Here is a 27,921-nt window from a genome sequence, read left to right as displayed (position 1 = left end):
GCTGGATCCTCTGACCCTGTAAGAGAACCCAAATGTCCCTGGAGTGCGTGCTGTGGCACAGCAGGATTGGTGGCATCTCTGCAGTGCCAGGACATAGGTTCTATCCCTGGCCTAGCACAGTAAAGGATCTAGGTCACAACTGCGGCTTGGATCTGATCCCTGGCCTGGGACCTCCGTATGTCACGGGGTTGCCAAAAAACAAAAAAAAAGGAGTCCCAATTTTTTTTCTAAGTATCCTAATTTGTAAATATTTGCTCAAAATAATTTTAAGCGCCATGCCATTCACTTGGTTCTTTACAATTGCTGGAAAATACTTCCTTCTGGGTTGGGTTACATAAGCATTGTCACCTCCTCTGGGGGCTAAGCGGCGGGGGGGGGGGCATGAGGGGACAAGTATGCCGAAGCCTCCCTGCTGTTCTGTATCTCGGCACCTTTCTGCTACTTTAATTCCCTTCACCTTGTCCCTGTCATCTCTGGAGCATCACTCCCCAGACTGTGCCAGGGCCATCTGGTTGCCACGTATCAGAGGTATTTCGGTACTTAACCCAGGGGCCTGCACGCTGCTGGCGTTCCCCACTGGGCGACTTAAAAGGCAGCTCCTGGTCCCTGGTTTCCCTAGCTGGCAAATGGAGAGGGTGATGGCTCCCCCTTTCTCTCACATTTAGAGCAGCTGTGAGGATGATGTGCGATCAGGCTTATCAGAGTAACTCACAGATCCTGCTTCCTGGCCAAGACTGGCAGAGTCCCTGAGGAGGGGAAGTTTACAGAGTAGAGGTCACCAGGAGCCCCACAGACTCCTCCCATGAGAACTTAGAGCCCTTAAGGATCCCGTCTGTTGCTCATAGTCACAGTATTCATTTTATGGGGAAAATCAAGGTTCAGAGAGTGCCCAGGGCTAATGGTCAGAGTCTTCAGTGGTAGCCACCAAGGGCAGGAATAGACTGAGGGGCCAGGCCCCCGCTCACAGGGAGGGAACTCAGGGCTGTGTAAGCACCAGCATGTTTAAGCACCAGAAGCCACTTTTCTGCTGCTCTCCAGTCACTTCCTTTTGTTATCAACTTAGAAATTCCTGTCTCAGGGCTAAGCTTTTTCTCCACACTGAATTCATGTTCTTGTGGTGGAGCCCTTCCTGTGCTCAGAGAACAGACAGAGAAGTAGACCCACCCTGTCCTCTCCATGGTTTCTGTTCCCTGACCAGCTCCTATTACAGCTTGGACCACAGAGCATTTTTAAAATTTTAATTAATTTATTTATTTATTTATTGCCGTACCTACGGCATATGGAGGTTCCCAGGCTAGGGGTCTAATTGGAGCTACAGCTGCCAGCCTACACCACAGCTCACGGCAATGCCAGATCCTTAACCCACTGAGCGAGGCCAGGGATCAAACCCACAACCTCATGCTTAGTGGGATTTGTTTCTGCTACACCATGATGGGAACTCTCATTTTAAAGCCCTTACAGACTGGCGACCTGGGGGCCAGGTCCAGCTCAATGTTTTTAAACTATTTGCGGTAGTTACCATAGTTTAGGAATTTAATAATTTTACACAAAGTCTGTATTTTCAGCAGCTAGAAAATATAGTCCTTCTGGGAGCACAATCTCACAAGGCACAACGACTGGCTGAAGTCACTCCCCCCCCCTTTTTTTTTCTTTTTTAACATTTGGTTTGTTTATTTATTTATTTATTTATTTTTGGCCCCATTCACAGCATGTGGGAGTTCCTGGGTCAGGGATCGAACTGCACCACAGCAGCAACCTGAGCAGTTACAGTGACAATGCCGCATCATGAACCTGCTGCGTCACAAGGGCCCTCCTGAAGTCACTCCTTTTTGATGGGGGCTGCTGCTTACCTTAAGCCCCACCTACCTTTTCACACCTGCCTGTTACTTGCCTGGCACTGTGGGCATTTAAGTGCTCTCCTGGCCATATTTCATGGTCTTTTGCTTCACTGGTGGTGTCAGGGGACCAGTTTCATCCCAGCCATTCTGACTTTGAAAGTGTATCTGTGCCTCTCTGCCTTTTCCTCCAGGGCTCCGGGTCCACGTGTGCAGTGGATCTTGACCCTAGCTTCAGACCGAGTCCTAGGGGCGCCCCCTGCAGGCCGATTGGGAATGAGCACCTGAAGCTTGGTGGGGCTTTGCACATAACCACCTCAAAATGGCTCTGAGACTCAGCGGCTGCAGGGAAACAGCAGAGCAAGGGCCTCACATGCTTGATGAGCCCAGGAAGTTCCTCTGTTTCAGGGCATAGGCCTGCAGGCCTCTGGAGAGTGTTGAATAGAGCCTTGACCCCTGAGGCCTGACCAGGCCCAAGGCGCTGCTCCTGATAGCTGAGCACCAGTCTGGTCTTGGATGGGGAGACCATGCCTTTTTTTTGAACGAGGGGAGGGTTCTCACTGCTCAGAGAGGATTTCTGCTCCATGACAGAGCCCGGGGTGGGAGGTCTGTGCTGCTTGGACACTGGAGGGTGAGGGCAGGGAGGGGAAGCAGTCAGGAGTCCCCTCCCACTCATACTTCCCTCCCCGCCCCGCCTCCTCTCTTCCCCTCTTCCCTCCACAGATGTTGCAGCCCCAGTTCAAGTCACACAACACCAACGAGGTACTGGAGAAGCTGTTCCAGATAGTACCAGGCGAGAACCCCTACCGTTTCCGGGACCCCCACCAGTGCCGGCGCTGTGCTGTGGTGGGGAACTCGGGTAACCTGCGGGGCTCTGGCTATGGGCCAGACGTGGACGGGCACAACTTCATCATGAGGTGAGCCTAGGGAGCTGAAGGCTGGGCCTAGGACAAGCCTCCAGGACGGGGCACTGGCCTTCTTGGCCTTGTCTTGCAACGCAGGAGTTACCAGTTACTGAGGGTGTTGTGGGGCCCTGATGCCCAGACTCTTCTGTGACAGGCTCGAGTCTCTTGCTTTTGTTTATTGGGTGGATGGGGAGGTGGAATTCCCATACTAAACTTTGCTGGAGGCCCACACCTAGCTTCCAACTCTGAACACCTCTGAAAAGAGCTGAAACTAGACTCCTGGCTGATGTCTGTGCATACTCCCACCAGAGGCCCTTCTACCTGCCTGGTCCCCTTAGCAGTTGGGCCTGGAATGTGGTCTCCAAACTAGTGTCTTGCTTAATAGCCACAGGTGATTCCTTCTGGCAAACTCACAGATGAGGGGTATCCTGAGCAGAAAAAGGAGCTGTCAGTGTTTGCTCTGGGCTCCCATCCTTACCTTTACCTCATAGCATTTAGATTATGCAGGGGCTTATTGATTCCACAAACTTCTGTGCCCAGCTTTGAGGAAAAGAGAAGGGCTGGGAGGGCACACGTTCCTGACAGAGACATGGAGCATGGAGCTGGGGGCAAGCAGGGACTAGAGGAAGGATTTTGACCCAGACATGGGCTGCTTGTTCTCCCGAACCTTCCTCCCTAGATTTGGGGACAGGAAATACCACAGTGAGAACCCCTCCATCCCACTCTTATATAGAAGAAGAGCCCTGAGAATAAAAACACTGAAAATGCCCAGTTCTTACTAAGCATCTCTTAGAATGAGCATTGCAAAAAGACCAGGTTTCCCAGGAGGCAGAAGGAAGGGCTTTGTCTTAGAAACTGTTGCTGTCTCCATAGCAACACCAAGGCAGCAATATGTCTCTGAGCCTTTCAACATTCCTTGCAAAACCTTTCTCATGTTGAGAATGCTGAGGGGGTGGGGAGAGGGGGGCGGTGCTTGGCCAAATCCAGGCACCCAGAACCACCTGAGATTCTCCCCCTCCTCCAATAGCTGGCACCCAGAATGCAAGGGAGGTGAGCTGGGAGCTGGAGAGGGGCCACTCCGCCCTAAAGACAGTGGCTGAAATTGGGAAGGGAGGTGGCCATCACTTCAGTAAGACCCTGGGTCACTTGGGGAAGCCCAGGGAAATGCTCTCAAGAGCCTGTACCTTCTGTCTCCCCTGCCTCTCCACCCCCTGCACAGCTTTCACTGTGCACCTTAGTGATGGTTGGGAGGCTCCAGGGGCGGAACACAGCAGACAGAGACTTGGCTGCTACGACATCTGGGTGGTACCTGGTCAGGCAGAAAGGAATTCACAGATGTTCCCTCACAGGGATCAGACTAGAAGATGCCATGTTTTGGAGTGGACCACAGAATTACTTTGTGGAAGGAGTGACCCAGGTGGTAATTGGCTTTCAGCTGATCTGTAGAAGCAGTGAGGTGGCAGTGAAGGTGACTCTGCTTCTAGACGTATCTTGGTTTGGAACCAGTGGGGAGGCCTCCCTTTCTGGAAGCAGGACGAATGAAAGGCACCACTAGGAGGGCTGAGCTGAGTTACAGTGAGGTGATGGCTCTACCCACTCCCCATGCCCTCCAGCCCCCGCACCCTGCCCTGGCTGCCTCCTCCCCCTCTGTCTTCTGAGCCCTACTGACAACTCTAAATGGAGTTGAGCTGGTCCTACCGCAGCTGGCCAACAGATAGATCCACAACTCCTAGAACAGCACCTGGCAGACTGTAAGCTCACCATAAATACGGGAAAGAATAAAAGGGGCTGATGAGGACCAAACACCAAGCCCTAAGTATGAATGAATGTCCACCATGCCTAGGCCTCTGTCCCCAGCTCATCCTCTCCATCCTGCTCTGGTCCCTTTCCAGGGCTTGGCTTCACCAGAATGAATCAGAGCCTTAAAGCAAAATTCTGTCCCTAGAAGCATGCCAGCCGTGTTCATTCCCTTTCTTGGAGTCTCTGAAACATCTTTTTGGACCTGTTATCCCATTCATCCCCAGACTTGAAAGCTGCTGCCTGCCCAGTAAGCAGGAGGCACCTGGGGGAGGGGGAGGCTCTGCAGCAGGGCTGACTGAGCGTGGGAGGCAGCGATCCTGGGTGACAGGTCTAAGGAGGGACTTTGTGAAAGCTCTGGCTGCCAAGTCAGTGGAAAAGGCAGATGGGGGAAGGGGTATCTTCAGAGGCTGACCTGTGGCAACTGTAGCTCTTTAATCTGCAGGACCAACTTGGTGTCTTTCCACCTTTTTTTTTTTCCCCCCCTAGGGCTGCACCCGTGACATATGGAAGTTCCCAGGCTAGGGGTTGAAACAGAGCTGCAGCTGCCAGCCTATACCACAACCATAGCAACATGGGATCCAAGCCACATCTTCAACCTACACCACAGCTCAAGGCAATATCAGATCCTTAATCCGCTGAGCGATCCCAAGTATCGAGGTTGCATCCTCATGGATACTAGTCAGAGTTGTTACCTCTGAGCCACGACGGGAACTCCTGGCCTCTCCATCTTGAATGAGATGAGGTTTGTTTCTTGAGTCCTCATAAGAGTAAACCTGGACCCAGCTTGTGCCCAGCCCAGGCCCAAGCCAACTTGATTGTCACCAATCTAACTCTTCCACCTCCTGTTACACCTCCACCTCCACACCCCAGGTAGCAGAGAAGCACTGTCCCTGTTAAGACTTCCTCTCTCTCTCTTTCTCTCTCTCTCTCTCTTTTTTTTTTTTTTTTTTCCTTTTAGGGCCACACCCGCAGCATATGGAGGTTCCCAGGCTAGGGGGCCAGTCAGAGCTGTAACTCTTGACCTACGCCACAGCCACAGCAACATGGGATCCAAGCCGCATCTACAACCTACTCCACAGCTCAAAGCAACGCCAGATCCTTAACCCACTGAGCAAGGCCAGGGATTGAACCTGCATCCTCATGGATCCTAGTCAGATTCATTTCTGCTGAGCCACAACGGGAACGCCAAGGCTTCCTCTCCTGCTGCTTCCTTCCTGCTCTGTTCGTCACGGACCCCAGGGCTGTCATGGCAGAGGCAGACCCAGACTCTGGCCCTGGTGACACATCAGTGCTGTGTATGAAGCTGTAGCAGGCCCAGCAAACTGTTATCAGTGGGTGGGGAAAAATACTTCTCGGCTCCTCTAGGAGGCAGTATCTCCAAGCCCTAGAGACCAAGACATCCGAGGGGCACTCGGACAGGAGGCAGAGGGGCAGTTAAGCTAAAGAACTGGATTTGGGGTAGAGAGGCAGGATCTGGATCCCTGTTCTGGGGCCAGAGCACATTTGGTTCTGCAGGAAAGATTCTAGGCTTCTGCTTGAACCAGATGAATTGAAGTAGCTAAGAACAAGGACTCACTCTCTAGTTCCATATCAGAACACTACTGCGCTTTATGGTCTTTCAGCCCAAAGTACCCTCCAGTCCCTCAAGGCAAGGGACTGAGAGAGGCAGAAAGTAAAGCAGCATGACTGGTTTGGGGGCCTTCCTGGACATGCTGTCACCACATCATGCCCTCAGTGGGAGATAGGCAGGAGGAGGGCAGCGAGGGAGCCTATGAGACACAGGGCCCAGCTAGGGGGTGCTGGCCACGTTAAGGACAGGGAAGGTTAAAAGCTGGGAGAGCCCATGGAGACTTTGCTCTCTCTCCCAGATCCCTGTGTCCCAGAGTAAGTGGAGACCAGAATAAGTCATCTGTCTGAGTGGTATGACTGCAGTGTGACCCACACAAGACAGGAATGTGCTCCTAATTGGTCACAGCAGAAAAACCAACAGGTTTGTGTTTAAAGCTGGATCACCTGTATTTAAGATGCTCATTAAGGAGTTCCTGTTATGGCTCAGTGGGTTAAAAACCTGACTGGTATTAAGAACCTGACTGGTATCCATGAGGATGCTGGCTTGATCCCTGGCCTTGCTCAGTGGGTGAAACGGTCTGGCGTTGTTGTGAGCTGCAGCATAGGGTGTGGATACCTCTCGGATCTGGCGTTTGCTTTGGCTGTGATGTAGGCCGGCGGCTATGGTTCTCATTTGACCCCTAGCCTGGGAACCTCCATATGCCCTAAAAAGACCCCCAAAAGAAAAAATAAATAGTAAATAAAATTTTAAAAATTAAATAAGATGTTCACCAAAAAAGGGATCTTTGATTTTTACTATGTTTTGCTCCACTTGGAAGGGATTAGAAGCCCTCTCGGCTTGTCACACCCAGGGGGTGGGGAGGAGGACCCTTTGCTAGGGTTCCAGGTTCTTCCATGACAGTGGAGGAGAGGCAGCCCTACACTGCACACCTGCTGGGGGCCACTGAGGGTGGGCACTGTCAGAATTCAGGGCGTCCTTCTTGGCCTTGTATGGAAAGGCAGACAGGAACTTGTACAGGCACAGGGTGGCTGGGTTGGCAGAATTGAGCCATCCACCCAAGGGCCAAGGGAGTGCTTTAACTTCTTAGGTTGCTTCCGTGTCTTCTAGGAAAGAGGACAGAATGGCCAAGTGAGCTGGAAGCTGTGGAAATCTCTCTTTTGTTAAAAAAAAATTATGAAAGTAATATGTGCTTGGTATCGGGAAACAAAAAGTAGATATGTATGCACTAAAAGTGAATTATCCATCCCCAGTTCCATTGCCCAAGAGTAACCATTGTTCATTTTAATACTCTTACAGATCTTTCCTATTCATATACAAAGTTAGGTTTTTCCCTCCTCCTTTCCCTCCTTCCTACCTGCCTTCCTTTCTTTCTGTCTCTCTTTTCCTTCCCTTTTTTTTTTTTTTCCTTTTGTAAGAAATGGAATCACACTATCTGATTTTCAGTTTTCCTTTTCAGTGTTGAAATTTCCTCTGACTGCACAGGTATTCGAAAGATATGTGTTAAAGGGGAAGAAGTGAGATTCCTCACACCACTTTTTTCACTGAATAGCTCTTGGACTTATTTCTTCCCAGCACATGTAAATCTGCTTTGCTCATTCTGATGGCTACATGCTACTCTGTTATATGAATGTGTGAAAATGTATTAACCAGTTTTTTATTGTTTGTCTGATTCTCCTTTTCACTATTGTAAATCATGTGGCAGTGAGTATCCTTGCACATGTCTTGGCACACTTACGCAACTTTTTTTTTTTTTTGGTCTTTTTGCCTTTTCTAGGGCCGCTCCCATGGCATATGGAGGTTTCCAGGCTAGGGGTCTAATTGGAGCTGTAGTTGCCAGCCTACGCCAGAGCCACAGCAACGCGGGATCTGAGCCCCATCTTTTTTTTTTTTTTTTTTTGCTATTTCTTGGGCCACTCCCAAGGCATATGGAGGTTCCCCAGGCTAGGGGTCGAATCGGAGCTGTGGCCACTGGCCTGCGCCAGAGCCACAGCAATGCAGGATCCGAGCCGCGTCTGCAACCTACACCACAGCTCACGGCAACGCCGGATCGTTAACCCACTGAGCAAGCGCAGGGATCGAACCCGCAGCCTCATGGTTCCTAGTCGTATTTGTTAACCACTGAGCCATGACGGGAACTCCCTACGCAACCACTTTTATAAAACCAGTTTCTAGAAATGGAATCGCTGGGTAATTGCACACCCATGCGCGTGTTTGATGTCCAGCACTGAAACCATCCTCTAAAACTCCTGTACCAGTTTCTGTAGCGGTGTCTTCTCACGTCACCCTCTCGTCCCTGCAGGATGAATCAGGCGCCAACCGTGGGCTTTGAGCAGGATGTCGGCAGCCGAACCACCCACCATTTCATGTACCCCGAGAGTGCCAAGAACCTGCCTGCCAACGTCAGCTTCGTGCTGGTGCCCTTCAAAGCCTTGGACCTCCTGTGGATTGCCAGCGCCCTCTCCACAGGGCAGATCCGATTGTGAGCCGTTCTGCTGGCTGGCAGGGGGATATGGGTGACAGCCCACCTTGGGAGGAGTTGTCCAGGGACTGGATCTCAGAATTCCTTTAATTTTATATTTGGGCCAAGAGGGTCTGGTGAGGAGAGAGGCAGTAGCAGGGAGGGCCCACAATGGTGGGTTAAATGATGCCACGGCTTGTCTGGGGCCACTCCTTGCTTGGTGGCAGCCAGCATACTGGTGGTAGAAAAGTAGAAATAGACACCTTTCCAGGTCTTCTCTCCAAGAAGCAGTTCTTGCCTTTGACTGTGGAAATTCTACCTTCTTGGAATCAGCTGCCCAGCGGAACCTCAGCAAATTCAGTTCACCAAGTATTTTTGTTGTTATTGTTTTGTTTTCTTTTTTGGCTGTCCCATGGCATATGGAGTTCCCAGGCCAGGGATCAGATCCTAGCCAAGTTGTGACCTTTGCTGCAGTTGCAACAATGCCAGATCCTTTAGCCTACTCTGCTGGCCCAGGGATTGAACCTATGTCCTGGTGCTGCAGAGACCCTACTGATCCTGTTGCACCATAGTGGGAACTCCAATTCACCAAGTGTTTTTTTTTAACAGCTTTATTGAGGTATAATTCATAGACTGTACAATATACATTTAAAGTGTACAATTCAGTGCTCTTAGTATATTTACAGTATGGTGTAACTGTCACAATTAATTTTAGCACAAACTCATGTTCTAAAGATAAAGATCTTTATCTAAAGATAAAGATAGCCCTGGGGAGTTCCCATAGTGACTCAGCAGTAATGAATCTGACTAGTATCCATGAAGACTCATGTTCAATCCCTGGCCTTGCTCAGTGGATTAAGGATGTGGCATTGACACGAGCTGTGGTGTAGATTGCAGATGCAGCTTGGATCTGGCATTGTTGTGGCTGTGGTGTAGGCTAGCAGCTACAGCTCCTATTTGACCCCTAGCCTGGGAACTTCCATATGCTGTGGGTGCAGCCCTAAAAAAATAAATAAATAAAAGATACCCCTGGGAGTTCCCTGGTGGCCTAGCAGTTAAGGATCTGGTATTATCACTGCTGTGGCTCAGGTCATTGCTGTAGCACAGGTTTGATCCCTGGTCTGGGAACTTCCACATGCCTCAGACGTCCTCACCAGCATAAATAAAGATATGCTTTTACCCTTTATCCATCACCCCTACCCCTTCCACTCCACCCCTCAGTCTTAGGCAACCATTATTCTACTCTCTGTCTCACCATAGTTTTTGGGTGTGTTTGTGAATTTTTGGTAAAAATATATATGTTTAAGGTAAAATACACCATTTTAACCACAAGTTCAGTAGTATTAAATACACACTGCTCTGCACACATGACCATAATCCATCTCCATCACCTCACATGAAAACTCTGTACCCATTCATTAGTCTCTCCCCATTCCCACCTCCTTGTAGCCTCTGTTAACTACTATTCTTTCTTTTTTAAATTATAATTGATTTACAATGTTCTGTCAATTTCTGCTGCACAGCAAAGTGACCCAGTTATACATATATGTGTGTGTATATATACACATTCTTTTTCTTATAATATCCTCCATTATATTCCATCAGGTGATTGGATAGAGTTCCCTGTGCTATACAGCAGGATCTCATTGCTTATCCACTCCAAATGTAACAGTGTGCATCTACTAACCCCAAACTCCCAGTCCATCCACTCCCTCCCCCTCCGCCTTGGCAACCACAGTACTGTTTTCCATGTCCATGAGTTTGTTTCTGTTCTGTACATAGGTTCATTTGTGCCATATCTCTTCCTTCCTTCCTTCACTTAGTATGAGGATCTCTAGTTCCATCTCTGTTGCTACAAATGGCATTATTTTGTTCTTTTTATGGCTGAATAGTATTCCATTGTGTATATGTACCATATCTTCTTAATTCATTCATCTGTCAGTGGACATTTAGGTTGTTTCCATTGTCTTGACTATTGTGAATAGTGCTGCAATGAACATATGGGTGCATGTATCTTTTTGTATGAAAGTTTTATTTGGATATATGCCCAGGAGTGGGATTTCTGGATCACTTGATAGTTGTATATTTAGTTTTCTGAGGTGCCTCCATACTGTTTTCCATAATGGTTGTACCAATTTACATTCCTACCAACAGTCTAGGAGGGTCACTATTCTTTCTCTCTCTGTGATTTGACTATTCTAGGCACTTCATATAAGTGGAATCATATAGTGTTTGTCATTTTGCATCTGGCTTATTTCAGTCACATAATATTTTCACGGTTTATCCATGTTGAAGCATCTGTCAGGATCTTATTACTTTTAAAGGCTGCATAGTATGCTGTTGTATGGACATACCTTGTTATCCATTCATCAGTCAATGGACAGTTGGATTGTTTCCACCTTTTGTCTGTTGTCACCATGTATTTTATTTTTTTTGCTTTCTAGGGCCACACCTGTGCCATGTGAAGTTCCCAGGCTAGGGGTCAGATTGGAGTTACAGCTGTCAGCCTACACAGCCACAGCAATGCAGGATCCGAATTGCATCATGATCCACACCACTGCACATGGCAATGCCCGATCCACAACCCACTGAGTGAGGCCAGGGATTGAACATGAATCCTTATGGATGCTAATCAGATTTGCTTCTGCTGTGCCACAATGGGAACACCAATTTTTTTTTCCTTTTTAAGGCCGCACCTGCGGCATGTGGAGATTCTCCAGGCTAGGGGTCCAGTCGGAACTACAGCTGCCGACCTGTGCCATAGCCACAGCAACACCAGATCCAAGCCTAGTCTGAGGCTTACACCACAGCTCACAGCAACATCGGATCCTTTAATCCAGTTATCGAGGCCAGGGATCAAACCTGCAACCTCATGGTTCCTAGTTGGATTGGTTTCCACTGCGCCACGACAGGAACTCCTAATTTTTTAATTATTTTATTTACATTTTTAGGGCCGGTCCAGCAGCATATGGAAGTTCCCAGGCTAGGGGCTGAATTGGAGCTACAACTGCTGGCCTACACCACAGCCACAGCAATGTGGGATCTGAGCTGTGTCTACGGCCTGCAACATAGCTTATGGCAACACTCGATGCCAGACCCACTGAGGGAAGCCAGAGATCAAACCCACATCTTCATGGATACTAGTCAGATTCATTTTTGCTGTGCCACAACGGGAACTCCACCATGTATTTTTTAAACACAGAAGTATAAATTACTGTTTTCTGACTTTATGTCTGAAAGAACATAAGGGCTAAAGTAAGTGCTGTAGAATCTAAGTCCCATCGATACTCAGAAAGGGAAGTGTAGGCTACAGGTACCATGGCTGGCTAATAGGGAAGGAGGGATTTATGCCAAATGTGAGAGTAGGGAGAGGGCTCTTGCAGGCAGAGGTAAGAGCATAGACATGGTGGGTGTGAGATGATGGGCTAACTCAAGTGGAGAGGTCATAGACAGTCATGGGAAGAAAAGTTGGGGCTGGGTTATGGAAGGTCCTAATACTTGCTAACACATCCTTATTTTATCCTGAAGGGCGCGGGAACCATCGAAGGCTTCTGAGCAGGGTACTACAGTGATGTGCTATGGGAGAGCAGTCTGGAAATAGGGTGCCTATTGTGAAGGTGTCATCACGCAGGCCTGAGTGGGAGAAAAGGCGTCCTTGGGTCCACGGGATCTTCTCAGTGTTATTTTTCTCTCTGCTTACAGCACCTATGCCCCAGTGAAGTCCTTTCTTCGAGTGGACAAAGAAAAGGTAAGCTCCCTCCTCCCCCTTCTTCATCCACACCTCAGTGGAAAATAGTACAGACCTGACTCATGGTATTCCTCGTCCTGTGGCTCAGGTGTCCCCCAGTACCCTTCCAGAACCTTTAGAGTCCCCATCTGCAGGTATGCACAACCCCCAGCAGGGGCATCAGGAACCAAGGAACCCTATTGAACCTGTCTACTGGCAAGCATGGAGAAACTGGCAGAAGCTACTTAGAGCCTGACCTGAGCCTCCAGGCCCCAAATGCACTCATGTGCCTGTTACCTCTTCTCCCAGGTCCAGATCTATAACCCAGCCTTCTTCAAGTACATCCATGACAGGTGGACAGAGCATCATGGGCGGTACCCCTCCACTGGGATGCTGGTACTCTTCTTTGCCCTGCATGTGTGTGATGAGGTGGGTAACCCTGTCTGGGAGTAAAATAGCAGGACCCATGGAACAGAGGGAGTCAGCCTGCAGTGCCTCAAGAGGAATGTGTTTTTGTAGGCAGAAATCAAGTGGCTTTCATTCCTCCCATTGCTAGGCTGCAAAGTGTAGATCTGCATTTCCCAACTTTACTTTCATGCTTTTACTAAATCTGGAATCATGTCATTGGAATGTTAAATTTATTTAAAAAGGAAATCAAATACTTCTACCATAGTTGATATTACTTATCATAAAGAATAACCATAAACCTAAGTGGAATGGAAACAATGTAGTTAAGTTTCAACAGGGTGGTATCTCCCACAGCTGTGGGCCACAGGCCTACTACTCTGTGTTACAAATAGAGGTTAGTTATTGGGAGTCCCTCTCTCTAGCAGTAAGCAGTAAACAGCAGTGCTCAAGCCCAGCACACCTTTTTGCAGTAAACTCCTCAGTGAATGGTGTTAGGTAATTGAGCAGCTTTTAATAAAAGTACTCCATTAAAAAAAAAAAATGTTAGCAAGGGTTGGTGAGCTGTCATAGACTAGCCCCAAAGTGAGGTGGTCTTTTTTTTGGCATTTTAAGGCCGCACCTGCGGCATATGGAGGTTCCCAGGTTAGGGGTGGACTTGGAGCTGCAGTCACTGGCCTACACCACAGCCACAATAAGGCCAGATCCGAGCTGCGCCTGGAACCTACACCACAGCTCAGGCAACACCAGATCCTTAACCCACTGAGAGAGGCCACGGATGGGACCTGCTGACTCATGGATGCTAGTCAGATTCTTTCCACTGAGCCAAGATGGGAACTCCCTGAGCCTTCTTGATGTCATCAGACCAGTGGTTGGAGGGAGAGCCAGAAGGGAGCAGTAGTCTCCCTCTAGGATAATGTCCTTAGCGCCAGGGCTGGTTGTCCCCAGTTTTCCTGGTGCTTCCCGCCTGCTGCGAATTGTGCTGCTTGGTCCCCTGACTTGGGGTCACTAGCGCCGCCCTTCCCTGCAGGTGAACGTGTATGGATTCGGGGCCGACAGCCGGGGCAACTGGCACCACTACTGGGAGAATAACCGGTACGCTGGCGAGTTCCGGAAGACCGGCGTGCACGACGCCGACTTCGAGGCCCACATCATCGACATGCTGGCCAAGGCCAGCAAGATCGAGGTCTACCGAGGCAACTGAGCTCGACCTTGTCGCGACCCTTCCGGCCCTGCGGCGAGGTCCAGGCGTGCGCTCCAGCAGGGACTCAGGGCCAGCCTAGTGGCGGTGGGCGCGGCGCCCCATTGGGCATCAGCAGGAAATTGGGAGCGACGCCAGCCGCGGTCCGGACCAATCATGCTGCAGTCCAGCGAGCTATGGCCCGCCAATCACTGGACTCTGAGGCCAGCCCGCGCCTAGCGTCAATCAGCGCTGCTGTCGGGCGGAGCCTCTTTCTCCCAGCCAATCATGCGACTCAAGGAGAACTTCCGGCGCTGGACCCTGTCTCCTCCAATCAATGGCCTTCGGAGGCGGGCTGGCGGCCGCACAATCCCCACTCCCCTATGCTTTTGGGTAGGATTTTATTTCACGCTTTCTAAGGAAGAGAAGTTTTTTCTGGCCTCGAGAAGTACTTTTCTCTAGGCTCGGTAGGAGGCGTCTCAGCCGCTTGCCGGCCTGACCCCGCGAACGCGCGAAGAAGGAAACGGTGGGGAAGGCACGGGACAGCGGCAGCGCGGCCTCTCATGGCCTCGGGGCGGGCGGAGGGGCGTTCGCGAAGCCTTTCTGGCGGTCGAGGGCCGGGCGGGTGGTTTCCAGGGAGCGCGTTTTTCCCCAGAGGAAGAGTTAGAGCTCTTCCATAGTGCTCCGGACTACGAGAAAGCTAGACCCCACAGTTCCTTTATCAGTCAAGCGCAGATGGGTGAGTGTAAACCCACCAAAGAAATGCGGTGAGAATCCAGAGGGTGCGTGGGTCCCCTTCTCCTGCCTCCACCCCCTTCCCGCCTTTGGCCACCCTATGGAATGGCCTTTCTGACCATGGCATTTAGTGTCTCACCGGAAAACTATTAATTGTATTCACCTCTTGTTCAGGAGGGTGAGGAGCAGAATTAGCCCAGGGCTTAACTCTGGAACACTGGTGTAAGGAATAGGGCAGGGGACTAGGAAGCCCCGTCACATCAAATGTAAGGTGCTTCTCACTCACTTGTACCCTTGGCCCTTGTTGTTTGCCCACAACCTTTTTAGTGTCTCGCCCTGGGCCTCCTCACCAGCCTACTTGTTGCTCTGGAAAATAAATCAAAACTTGCCCTGTGATTGGGGCACTTGCTGCTTCCCCCACCCCCACCGCCAACCCGCCCTTCCCCGGTTTGGCTGGCTCTAGAAAAACGGAGCTACACGTGGGAAGGAAAGCTGGCCCAGCTGCCTGGTCCTTCACCCATCACCCCAAAAAGGAGTAGGAAACCTCTTGCTGGGGGGTGGAGTTTGCTTTGGGCTCATGATTTAGCTAACCTGAAGTTACCTGGGGTGGCTGACCAACAGGGATTCTTTTCAAATACCTAAGCTGGCCATGCAAAATATCTGGGGAGGAGAAGACTTGCTCCCTGCATGCCTCCTCCTCTGCCCACACATTTACCCCCCTCACCTCCTGCCTTTACCCTTTAACTCACTTTCCATTCCCAGCTCTAGAAGGGCTGGGAAGCTAACAAGCAGAGGTTACAGCTGGAAGCTACTTGCATGATTGAACCCAGCTTAAGTCCCTAAAGGAAGATGCTGAAGGTATTCTCACCCTTCAGGGTTGGGGAAGTGTAACAGGAGGGGGGAAGGGCTTCTGTGAAGCTTCCAAACCGCTAAAAGGATCCCCCTTCCTAACAGTGAGGAAACGGACAACCACGCTTTTTCTTAGTGCTTAGTGAGTTGGTAACTACCCAGCAGCCTCCTGGCCGTTGGTGTAGTTCCTGCAGCTGGCTAGGGAAACAGTAGCCAGCAGGAGAGTATATTAGAGGATTAGGGTGGGGCAGTGGACACCCCTAAAAGTTAATATATTGAGAACTTAGCTTGAGTCTGTTCCTTCCCAGTTCCAAAAGTAGGAGAAGCAAAGAATGGGGGTGGATTTGGGGGGCCTTTAGTGGAAGGCCTTGCTCAGGGCCTCTCCCATCAGTAGAGAGTCCAGGCACCAGCCATTCTTGCCAGTCTCATCTCAGTGCTTTCCTGAAGAGGCTGTTTTGAGTGTTTAGAAGATGAAAAAACAATGCAATTATGCCAAACAGTATCGAGCAGAATAATTTATTTCTTTATTGTTCCTTTTTCTTCTACTTTTGTTTGGGTTTTGTTTTATTTAAAACATTAATAAATCCCTATTCTGGAAGAGGTAGGTCCCAGCATCCAGCCCAAATCTTCTTTTCTGCAATAGTTATTTAAACAAATGTTTTGTATTTTCTTCCCTTTCTCTCTTTCTGAATTAAAAAGAACAAAGAAACTATATATAGTCATTTGTTCTTTCTAAAATGTGTTCTGTGGTAAAGGAAGATGTACCTCTCTGTGGGGAGCTGTGACCAAGTAATGGCTAAAGGTGGGGGGAGGGCGGTTGCTATGAAGCAGGGAGGGAACACCCCCCAGGCACCCTTCCCTTCTACATGAGGCCTCCCCACCCCCAACCACCAGCTGTACCCTCCAGGAGGGTGGTCTTCCCTGCCGTCCTTCAGGGCGCCTTGAGTAGATCAGCAGGGCAGAGACTGTTCACCGCAAGGGGCCAGCAGAGCATAAGGGGCCAGCAGGATGGGGCTTTTTCCCTTTCATTTCCATCTTCTGTGGAACTTGCCATGATACTGTATGTGAGGGCTGTCAGGGAATTGGCAGAATGGTAGGAGCAGGTGCCACAGGCATCTGAAGCAGCCGCCTATGCCATTTCCTTGGGCTGTCTGGACCCACTCGAGTCCGCTTCCATCATGCAGTGGAATGCCTCTGAATGTGCATTTTCATAGTTGGGTGGATCACATAGCGTGGGTCCCATGGTGGACCTCTAAGAGTCTGCAGTCACTTAGTGTCCTGCAATCCAGTTTCTGCCAGTGCTTGAGAACAAGCCCAGAGTTACTTTTCAAATAGGGAATACTTTTTGGTAGAGAAGGGCATTGGTCTTTTTCTAAAACCGTAGGACTCTGGGATATAATTCTCTTACTCCAGAGACTCCATATGACACCTCTCTCCACCACAGACACTCTCCAAAAGCAATTGGTTGGCTGAGTCATAGGGCCCAGTGTCTGGAAGGTTTGTACATAGCCTGGACTGCCCAGAACTGTTTCTTCTCTGGGCCTACTCAAATCTGCTGTCTTATGGGCACCATACTTGGTAGGAATAGCGCTTTAGATGTACCAGTTACCTCCAGAATCAAGAGTCCCATCCAATCATGTGGAGGGTTTTGCCTGACTGGTGTCCATGAGAACATGGGTTCAATCCCTGGCCTTGCTCAGTGGGTTAAGGATCGTGTTGCTGTGAGCTCTGGTGTAGGTTGCGGACATAGCTCAGGTCCCGAGCTGTGGCTGTGGCATAGGCTGTCAGCTACAGCTCTAGTTGGACCCCTAGCCTGGGAACCTCCATATGCTGTGGGTGTGTCTCTAAAAAGACAAAAAGACCAAAAAAAAAAAAAATCATGTGGAGGGTTTGGTTTTGTTTTGCTTTGTTTTTACTGTTGGGGAGGAACTGTGTTGCTTTGATCCAGCAAAGATGCCACATCTGGAACCACAGGTTGGCATGACCACTTGTTTACATTTATAATGAACTACTGTCATTCTCCATGATTCAGATGATGAGTGCATGGGATGAGGAAGAAATCACCCACCCTTCCATTAACTCAAGTTGAGTGGCAACACCAATCACTGCAAATCCTGCTGGAATGTGGTATAGAGTTTGACTTAATACGTTGGAGATAGTTCCAAGATCTTCTGTTAGGCCCATTCCATCATAATCACCCTCCATGAGTCTGATTGCCAGCATGGTGATATTGCCAGGTAGTAATTATCTCTGTTTTCTTTTGGAAGTGAGTATATTTACCTTAAAATGTGTCTGTGGTCTCTTTGGACCCACCATTGAATGCACTTGGACCAGAGTTCCATCTGTCATTAGCCATAGTAAGATCCAATTCCATAATAAGGTAGACTGTGTCAGCATTGGGGTCTCAGAGCCTGTTTTGATAACTTGTCAAAGTCTGGGTATTTCCCTTTTCCCAGTGCACCATCCCTCCAGGAAAGGCCTACGGGAAGAGTCAGTCTGAACTCTTGCTACATCAGAGTCCCTCAAAGGGCCGTGAGAGCTCAAGAAAGACTCCAGGTATGTGACCTGATTAGGTCTGGCAACTGATTAGGTCTGGCAACCCCCATCAATGTGACTCAGGTTTCTTCTCAGCCTTCCTAGAGTTTCCCCTTCCATACACATCCAGCAGTGCTTTAATAGGCTGCCCAGCATGTTTCATTTCTGGGGACCTCAGTGGTCAATTAATTCTTGTCCCAAATCCTTATAGGTCAAAACTCTATAATTGCTGGAGTTCCCTTGTGGCGCATCGGGTTAAGGATCCGGCATTGTCACTGCTGCAGCTCGTGTTGCTGCTGTGGCACAGGTTTGATTCCCTGGCCTGGGAACTTCTGCATGCTGTGGGTATGGCCACAAAAAAGAAAAAACAACAACAACTAATCACCAAGCTGGATTGTTGTGGTAAGTATGCCTCCCTATCTCAGGTAGAGAGGCATGGTTTGGGGTCTTTGTCAGGCTAGGATCCCATTACTCTCCGACTTACAGATAATAGCTACCTCAGAGTTCTTTATTTGCCCTTAAAAAAAGTTGTTTTTGAAGTTCCCTTTGTACCTCAGGGATAATAAACCCGACTAGTATCCATGAGGATGTGGGTTCAATCCCTGCCCTCTCTCAGTGGGTTAAGGATCTGGCATTGCCAGGAACTGTGTTGTAGGTCACAGAACAGAGGCTGTTTGGATCTGGCATTGCTGTGACTGTGGTGTGGGCTGGCAGCTACACCTCCAATTTGACCCCTGGCCTGGGAACTTCCATATGCCACTGGTACAGCCCTAAAAAGACTAAATAAATAAAATAAAAAATAAGAATACAAAAATTTTTCTTTTTTTTTTTCTTTTTAATGACACCTGTGGACCAGGCAGGGATCAAATCTGTACCACAGCAGTAACCAAAGCCACTGCAGTGACAATGCTGATCCTTAAACCACTGTGCCACAAGAGAACCCCTAAATTAATTTTTAAAAACCGTTTTTGTTGTAGGATATAATACATACACAGAAAAGAGCATAAGAATAAATGCACAAAAATATATAGCCTAATGAATTACAGTTTTTTAAAGGTTCCATGATGGAAATTTATTTGGTAAAGCAAAGATGGGATAATATAATAGATATGGATTATAAATAGATAGGATTATATATTATAATTACCGTGGTGAAGAAAAAGCAATTTTCACTGCCATTTGGATACCAAGATGGACTGAAGAAAGAAAAAGATGAGTGAACATATTATATGCAAGAGTTAGAAAAGTTAGAATTTTATTTTTCCAGCTTTATTGAGGTATAATTGACATAGAATGTTGTATATGTATGTAAGGTATACAACATAGTGATTTTATATATGCATATATTGCAAAATGATTACCACAGTAAGTTTAATGAACACACCACATATAGTTAAAATATTTGTGTGTGGTAAGAACTTTCAAAATCTACTTTTATTTTTATTATTATTATTTTTTGCTTTTTAGGGCAGCACCTGCAGCATATGGAGGTTCCCAGGCTAGGGGTCTAATTGGAGCTGTAGCCACTGGCCTGTGCCAGAACCACAGCAACGCAGGATCTAAGCCGCCTCTGCATCCTACACCACAACTCATGGCAACACCGGATCCTTAGCCCACTGAGCAAGGCCAAGGCCAGGGACCGAACCCGAAACCTCATGGTTCCCAGTCGGATTTGTTTCTGCTGTGCCACGACAGGAACTCCAAAATCTCTTTTAGCCACTTTCAGATGTACAGCACAATATTGTGACCTGTTATCACCATGCTGTGAGCTTATCTAATAACTAGAAGTTTATTCCTTTTGACCACCCTACTCCCTGGCAACAACCGATCTGTTCTTTTTTTCCACGAGTTTAGTTTTTTAAATTTTGCATGAAAGTGAGATCATGCCATATTTATCTTTCTCCATCTGACTTATTTCACTTAGCATAATGCCCTCAAGTTTCATCTACGTTGTCACATAAGGCAGGATTTGCCTCTTTATGGCTTAAGAATATTCCATTGTATGTATACCCCACATTTTCTTTACTCATTCATCTGTTGATGGACACTTAGGTTGTTTCTGTGTCTTGGCTGTTGTAAATAATGCTGCAGTGAATGTGGGGGTGCAGATGACTCTTCAGGATGGGATTTTATTCATTTGGACATTATGTCCACAAGTGGAGTTGTTAGATTATATGGGGGTTCTATTCACATACAAAAGAATGAAACTGGACCCCTGTCTCATACCACTCACACACACAAAAAAAAACTCCAAATGGACTTAAACCTGAAACTAAAATATATAAAAAACTCATATAACTCAATAGCAAAACAAAAACAAAAACTGATTAGAAAATGGGCAGACAGAGTTCCTGTTGTGGCTCAGCGGAAACGAATCTGACTAGCATCCATGAGGACACAGATTGGATCCCTGGCCTCGCTCAGTGGATTAAGAATCCAGCTTTGCCGTGAGCTGTGGTGTAGGTTGCAGGCGCAGCTCAGATCTGGTGTTGCTCTGGCTGTGACAGGCTAGCAGCTACAGCTCCGATTTGACCCCTAGCCTGGAAACTTCCATATGCCCTGAGTAGGGCCCTAAAAAGACAAAAAAATAAAATGAACGCTCATGTAACCACCACCCAGGTGGCACACCATCCCTGTCCCATCTTCCTTGCCAAGCACAACCCCCTTCCCCTCCAGGTGACCACTACCTTGACATTCCATATTCACTGAGTACTTCTGGATACTCTATTCTCTTTCATTAGTCTGAGTCCATATGGAAACTTGATTTATAATAGAGATGGCCTCTCAGATCACTTAGAAAAAGATGGACATTTAAATTTTATTGGAAAAGAAACTACTGTATAGCACAGGGAAATCTACTAGTTTATAATAACCTATATGGGAAAAAAGAATAGACATTTGTATATGTATAACTGATTCACTGTACTGTATACCTGAAACAAATAACAACATTATAAGTCAACTATACTCCAATAAAAAACTTGTTTTTCACATTGTGGGGCCATTTCCATGGCATGTGGGAGTTCCATAGTCGGAGACTGAACCCATGCCACAACAGTGACCCAAGTCACTGCAGTGACCAAGCCGGATCCCTGACACACTGCACCACAAGAGAACTCCCTTCAATAAAATCTAAAACAAATTTTATTGGGATAACTAGATAACCATCTGGAAAAAGATAAAATTAGATCCATATCCTAAACCATTTGCCAAAATGTCAAATGAATCAGAACTAAATGTAAAAATAAAACCCTAAATGTAGTAGTTCTTTGATACATTCAAACAGAATATATCAGTTTTGTAGATAGTTTTTGGATTGGGATTTTTTTTCATGCTCTATATAGTTAGTTCCCTGTATTGCTAAAAATGGGAGCTTTTCTTTTTCATTCATATTTTTGTGTGTATTCCAAACATTTTGTTAAATTCCCTCTTCTGATGTAATTGCTCCCATTTTATTTGTTCATGTGAGTTTATACCTTTTTCATTACTTCCCTATAACTTCAGTGAGCTGATGGAAGTTCAGTAAGGGTGATATTTAATCACATAGTTTTTCTGTTTGCACAGAGTTGGTTTTCCTGTGGTTGCTTATTTAGCCCCTGTCATTATGGGGGCTTTTAAAATAATTGGGAATTGGAGATTTTTCTCTCTTCTGAAATAGTAGATCCAGAAGCTGCGTGGTAATTTTGTCTATCTGGATGGGACATGCCTACTATGTGGGTTGGATGGACAGGGGACCAGCCGTCCCAGGGTGGGGAGAGGTGGTAAGGATAAGGTAGGTTATGTCAGGATAACAAACACCCTTCAAACTCCCAGTGGCTTACAGTTTACTTCTCACTAAAGCCACTTTTCCATCATGATCACTCAGGGACCCAGTCAGACAGTGGCACTACCTGTGGTTTCAGGGACAGGAAAGGAGAGTGGTGAGCCACATGCTGCCAAAGAAGTCCCAAGGCCAGCCTTGGTCTAGCAGAGATGTGTATTCCTCTGGAAGAGGCATTGTATTTTGGTGAGCAGTTATACAGTCTGAAGACAGAGAGCTCTTTGGAGAGAAACACTTGGATTTATGGTCTGGCCAGAAGTAGGTAGGTACACACTTGGCTGGCACTCCAGCTGGATGCCAGAGAAAAGGCAGGAAGCCATGAAGTATCTTACCCATCACAGGAACGGCTGAGGGCTGCCATTCAGCAGGCAAGGAACTGCTTGCTTCTTGTGTCTTCTTTGCCAAGGTAGCAAAACACCATTCCTTGCTAGGTGAGAGGAAGGATAAAATCCTAAAACCGCATTTTAAAAAAAATCAAGTATTCTGAAGTTCCCTTCATGCCTCAGCCATTAATGAACCCAACTAGCATCCCTGAGGATTCAGATTCAATCCCTGGCCTTGCTCAGTGGGTTAAGGATCCCATATTGCTGTGGCTGTGGTGTAGGCCAGCAGCTACAACTGATTGGACCCCTAGCCTGGGAACCTCCATATGCCACGGTGCAGCACTAAAAAGACCGAAAAAAATCAAGTTATTTTCTGAATGTGAATTAGGAATCACTGCTCCTTCTCACTACCCTTCCAGAACAATCACAGCTTCTGCAGTGAGTCTCTGCCTGGTGACAAGTAATGCACAAAAATGCAAGTCTATGCCCTTCCCCCACACTTGCTGAACTCTTGGGTATCAGGACCAGCCTGTTCTCCTGAGAATATACAACACCACCTTTCATCTGACAGCTCTTTTCTGCTCCTGAGAATAACACAGGCTCTTCTTGGCAACACGGCCTCTCTCCAGGGAGAAGGCTTGGTGAAGCAGAAAGAACATACGGTGTCTACATTCAGAGGGATCTGAGTTCAGGCCTCACTTTGCTATGAAATAACTTTGCTGTATCTTTCTATAAACTTAAAGCTGTTCCAAAAAAGTCTATTTAAAAACTTCAATGGAAGGCGGGAGGGAGCAGTGTCCCGAAGAGCCAACCCATCAGAAGTGTCCTGTTTGGGCATTCCAGGAGCAAGAAATAGTTTTATTGTGCAGATCTACTGAAATTGGGTTGTGTTCTTGTCCTTAAAATGAGAGTATAATTAGAATTTAAAAGCTGGGATTCCCATTGAGTTTATATTTCAGTGACTTTCTCATTTCTAAAATTTCTAATCTTGTTTTATTTCTGCCCAGTGTTATGTTGGTAAAGTGTCTCTCTGAAAACAAAGTAAAACCCCTGATTTGTAGTGTTTGCTGATTTCTGCAGTGTAAATTATTCCCAGGACGACCAGTTTCAAGCTATAACAGTGATTTAGCAGCCAACTCTTGTGAGTTTTAGCACACCACTGCTCTCATCCAAATTTACCTCATTTCTTGCTTTTTTTCAGTGAAACATATTCTTTTTTCTTTGAGCATCCAAATATACTTCAAGCCTTTGATGAGGCCATTTCATAAAATTAGTTTTATTTAGGGTGAATTTGTTTTGATACTGTTGATTTAACAGTATTATATTAGTTTCAGGTGTTTAACACAGTGATTCAGTGTTTTTATAGATGAAGTCCATTCAAAGTTACTACAAAATGATGCCTGTATTTCCCTCTGCTGTGCAGTATATCCTGGTTGCTTTTTAAATTTATTTATTCGTTTTTTAGGGCTGCATCTGTGGCATGGGGAAGTTCCTAGGCTACGGGTTAAATCTGAGCTGCAGCCGCCAGCCTATACCACAGCCACAGCAATGCTTGATCCTTAACTCACTGAAGGAAGCCAGGTATTGAACCCATGTCCTCATGGATACTAGTGGGGTTTGTTACCACTGAGCCACAATGGGAACTCAGCTTATTTATTTTATGCCATGTTGTGCATATCTCTTGATCCTATACCCTTATCTTTCCCCTCTCCCCTCCCCTCTTTCGGTCTGTCTGAGCATTCGATTTCTTCTCTCTCCACAGTCCACCGGTGGGTTTAGCAATTGGCACCATTCGGCTCCCTGCCCCTTTGGCCCTTATTTAGAGCCAGGTGTGCTGTTCCAATGATCAGAGGGTATCACAGACCAGGCAGGCAGTTGACAAGATGGTGTGGGTTACCGGCTACAGGGCATGTTGAGCCCTCCTGCCACCTTTCCAAAGACGAAGATGTCTTCCTGAATGTCTCTGTCCAGCTGGGATGCCGGCGAAGCTCCTTCCAAGTGGTGAGCCCATTTTCAGTTCCAGTCTTGTTTGCAGTGATTCCCTGCTCCTCTGCTCCACAGGACCTAACAGCCTGCAGCTGCTGCACCCTGGGCAGGAGCCCAGCAAACTTAGGCTCAAGCACTGCTCACCACTTTGCATTTTTCCCCATTGCTGATCCACAGAAGCATTCATCTTTTTTGAGTCATGTGGTGCGTTTTCTAGTTGTACTTTTTCTGTATCACTTATTGTGTTTTTGGGTCAAAGTGGGTGTCATCTAACTGGAATACTGGCATGGTACCAGGCCTCCTCTCCTTCTTAGCCTCGTTTCCCTTCTGAGCACCCCTCACACTGCTTCCTCTCTTCCCCACCTCATTTTGTCCCTGGCCTTTCTAGAACTTTGCACCCCCTTTTCCTCTCAGAAACCCTTCCTGTGCTAGTGGCTTGCGTCCCTTGCACACCTGCAGTCACTCTCACATACCTGGCTCATCCCCACAGACACTCAGACTCACTTTCTCTCACTCTGAACCCATCTGGACCTTTACTAGCCCAGTCTCACCCCCCACAGCCCCGCCACCCACCTACTCCTAATCGCTCACAGTAAATGAGCAGGGCAGTATAACATTTTAAGACCCAGTAAAATGTAGAAAGTTTACTGCCCAAGAATTGCCACTTCAGGGAGTTCCCATCGTGGCACAGTGGTTAACGAATCCGACTAGGAACCATGAGGCTGCAGGTTCGATCCCTGCCCTTGCTCAGTGGGTTAAGGATCCGGCGTTGCCCTGAGCTGTGGTGTAGGTTGCAGACTCGGCTCGGATCCCGCATTGCTGTGGCTCTGGCGTAGGCCGGTGGCTACAGCTCCAATTGGACCTCTAGCCTGTGAACCTCCATATGTTTCGGGAGCGGCCCAAGAAAATGGCAAAAAGACAAAAAGAACCAAAAAACAACAACAACAAAAAAACTGCCACTTCAGGAAACACAGGCAAATAATTTATAATACTGAGATGAGGAAGGATTTTCTAGTCATGACATAAAACACAGATTTCTTAAAAATGTAATTAAACTTTTGTGCAGTCTTAAGATGATCTTGGGAGTTACCTTCGTGGCTCAGTGGAAACAAATCTGACTAGTAACCATGAGAATGCAGGTTCGATCCCTGGCCTCCTTCAGCGGGTTAAGGATCCGGCATTGCCGTAAGCTGTGGTGTAGGTAGCAGACTCAACTTGGATTTGGCGTGGCTGTGGCATAGGCTGGCAGCTACAGCTCCAATTCGATCCCTAGCCGGGGAACCTCCATATGCCACGAGTGTGGCCTTAAAAAGAAAAAAATGATTTCGTAAAGACAATCGAGGAAAACATCCACCATGCATGACAAAGCCTAATTTCCTTAAAAGAGAAAGGTGGCTAAAATTCATTGAGACAAACAAGCCAATAGCAAAATGGTAAGACAAGAATGGAAAATGGAGTTCCCGTCATGGGCAGCGGAAACAAATCCTACTAGGAACCATGAGGTTGTGGGTTCAATCCCTGGCCAGGGAACTTCCGCATGCCATGGGTGTGGCCATTTAAAAAGAAAAAAAAAAAAAGACACAAATAAGTTGAAAGTCAATGGGAGTTCCTGTGGTAGCTCAGTGGTTAACGAATCTGACTGGGAACCATGAGGTTGTGGGTTCGATCCTCGGCCTTGCTCAGTGGGTTAAGGATCCGGCATTGCCATGAGCTGTGGTGTAGGTCGCTGATGCGGCTCAGATCTGGTGTTGCTGTGGCTCTGGCGTAGGCCGGCGACTACAGCTCCAATTAGACCCCTAGCCTGGGAACCTCCATATGTCACAGGTATAGCCCTCAAGAGACAAAAAGGGAAAAAAAAAAAAAAAGCATGGACAGCAACCCCAAAGAGAAAATACAAATCCCAAAATAAATTAGAAAAAATAGCAATTATGTAATTTTTGCTACTCAGACTGGTAGTTTTAAAAATTGATTAAAAAAAAAATTGACTAAGGTTCCACTGATATGTGTAGCAAAGAAGGATAACTAGTAGCAGGTATATAAAGACCCTTTGTGTATTTCTGTTGTTAAATCCACTATGAGTCCTAATCATCTAATAACAATGGCTGAGGATTTTCTTTCATTGTAGTTAATAATTACCAAAAAAATCCTTACATGTTTTGAATTTTAAAAAATTGATAACAGAGGGGGTTGGCAAGCAGATAATAGGTATTTTTGTTACCACTACACTAACATAAATTGGTAACACTTTTTGGCAGGTTACATTAGCTATGCGTTAAAATGTTAAACGTCCCCACCCTGACCCAACAACTCCACTTCCAGGAATACATCCGAATGAGTCTCCCTGGGGCACTAACGGGAGCGGGAGCGGTGTTCACTGTGTTCACCGCCTATCTCTAGGAGCCATGAACTAAATGCTGGGGCAGCTCCACACTGGAATGAAGCTTGTTGAAAGTGAGGTACATCCATGTCACATGTCCAGAATACAGAGGTAAGTGAAAAGGCAGGTCGCACAAGAGCATGAATAGACCTATCCACATTTTTGTACAAGAAAAGTTAACTGACAGATGCAGACAGAAGGCGATGATAACTCTGTGTTGACTGAGCTGCTAGCAATGGTGATCCCACACAGGTGGGGACAGAGGGTGCCTACACTCAATACACACACACACACACATTTTAATGAGCATATATATATATATATTAGTCTAGTAAGCAGAAAAATACAAGTAAAAACAAATCATGATTAGTAAAGCGTTTCATAATTATTTTTAAATTTCTGAACATAATAAATTTTGGGTATACCTCTAATTTATCCACTCTTATTCATACAATGTATGAATTAAAGTGGTAACCAATAGGTCCACTATTATGGATGAACAGCATAATCAGAGTTTTCACTTAGTCATAACTTCCTTTTCAAACTCTGCTCCTTGCCTCCAGGCGGAGTGTGACATCCATGGGTGAGAATCAACTCACTGGCCAGACATGTTTCAGAAAATCACCCAGTGTCCCCTGGCTGCTGTGACACCAGCTACCTGAGCAGACAGAGCAGCTGCAGCAGAAGGCAGCCCTGTGTCACCACCCTAACCATATCAGTCCTGCTGAAAATTCACTGACCTTCATGTTTCTCCCAAAGTCGGAGGTTTACACAAATAGCCAAGATGCTCACACAGGGAGAAACAGGAATCTCCTCTGCACAGAGAACACAGGTAAATGAGATCAGCTGGAACATACCTGGATTTGAGGTGAATGAAGGTGGCCATGGGCAAGAGACATCTGTGACAAATCTCAAGGATGGAGAAGGGGGGCCATTCAGCTGCTGCCACCTATGCCCCATCCAAGCAGAGGAGGGACATCGTGGCTGTGCTGCCTGGGCCTCTCCTGCCCTCTGCCTATACCTCCAGAATTTCTTCAGGGGCTGGAGGCTGGTCTCATCACCCTGGTCAATGATTATGAACAGTGAACACATCATTATAAAGATGAGGAAAACCATGGCTTTAAGGGACAAGGGAGAGAGTTCCTGCCGTGGCTCAGTGGAAATGAATCTGCGTAGTACCCATGAGGACCCCGGTTCAATCCCTGGCCTCACTCGGTGGGTTAAGAACGGTGTTGCTGTGAGCTGAGGTCAGAGACTTGGCTTGGATCCCGATTTGCTGTGGCTGTGGTGTAGGCTGGCAGCTGTAGCTCCAATTGGACCCCTAGCCTGGGAACTTCCATATGTCATGGGTGCAGCCCTAAAAAGCAAATAAAAGGGGACAAGGGGGAGTTCCCTGTGGTGTAGTGGGTTGAGGAT

At 47.3% G+C, this 27,921-nt stretch overlaps 1 protein-coding gene and 1 long non-coding RNA gene across 4 annotated transcripts in view; both read left to right on the top strand.

Moving 5' to 3' along the window:
- Positions 1-15,011, top strand: part of ST3GAL2 (ST3 beta-galactoside alpha-2,3-sialyltransferase 2) — a 52,690-nt gene extending 37,679 nt beyond the window's left edge. For both annotated transcript variants that reach the window (XM_047788758.1, XM_047788756.1), the window contains 5 exons: positions 2,559-2,752; positions 8,410-8,589; positions 12,271-12,316; positions 12,605-12,724; positions 13,731-15,011. In XM_047788758.1, the coding sequence (XP_047644714.1) occupies positions 2,559-2,752; positions 8,410-8,589; positions 12,271-12,316; positions 12,605-12,724; positions 13,731-13,904 (714 nt within the window). In that variant the 3' untranslated portion in view covers positions 13,905-15,011. The remainder of the gene's footprint in view (positions 1-2,558; positions 2,753-8,409; positions 8,590-12,270; positions 12,317-12,604; positions 12,725-13,730) is intronic.
- A 2,264-nt stretch (positions 15,012-17,275) lies between these two features.
- LOC125133427 (uncharacterized) lies at positions 17,276-27,751 on the top strand. 2 transcript variants are annotated; one of them, XR_007136439.1, is made up of 3 exons: positions 17,276-18,401; positions 23,905-24,332; positions 26,448-27,751. It is a non-coding gene; the product is annotated as an uncharacterized LOC125133427 (long non-coding RNA). The 2 variants fall into 2 exon arrangements; XR_007136438.1 differs by having other exon boundaries at positions 23,905-24,143; positions 26,448-27,750.
- The last annotated feature ends 170 nt before the right edge of the window (positions 27,752-27,921 follow it).

This window comes from Phacochoerus africanus, chromosome 8, assembly GCF_016906955.1.
Source record: "Phacochoerus africanus isolate WHEZ1 chromosome 8, ROS_Pafr_v1, whole genome shotgun sequence".
Taxonomy (NCBI): Eukaryota; Metazoa; Chordata; class Mammalia; order Artiodactyla; family Suidae; genus Phacochoerus; species Phacochoerus africanus.
Note: the sequence above shows the minus strand (reverse complement) of the source record. Positions and strands in the feature narration are given on the sequence as shown.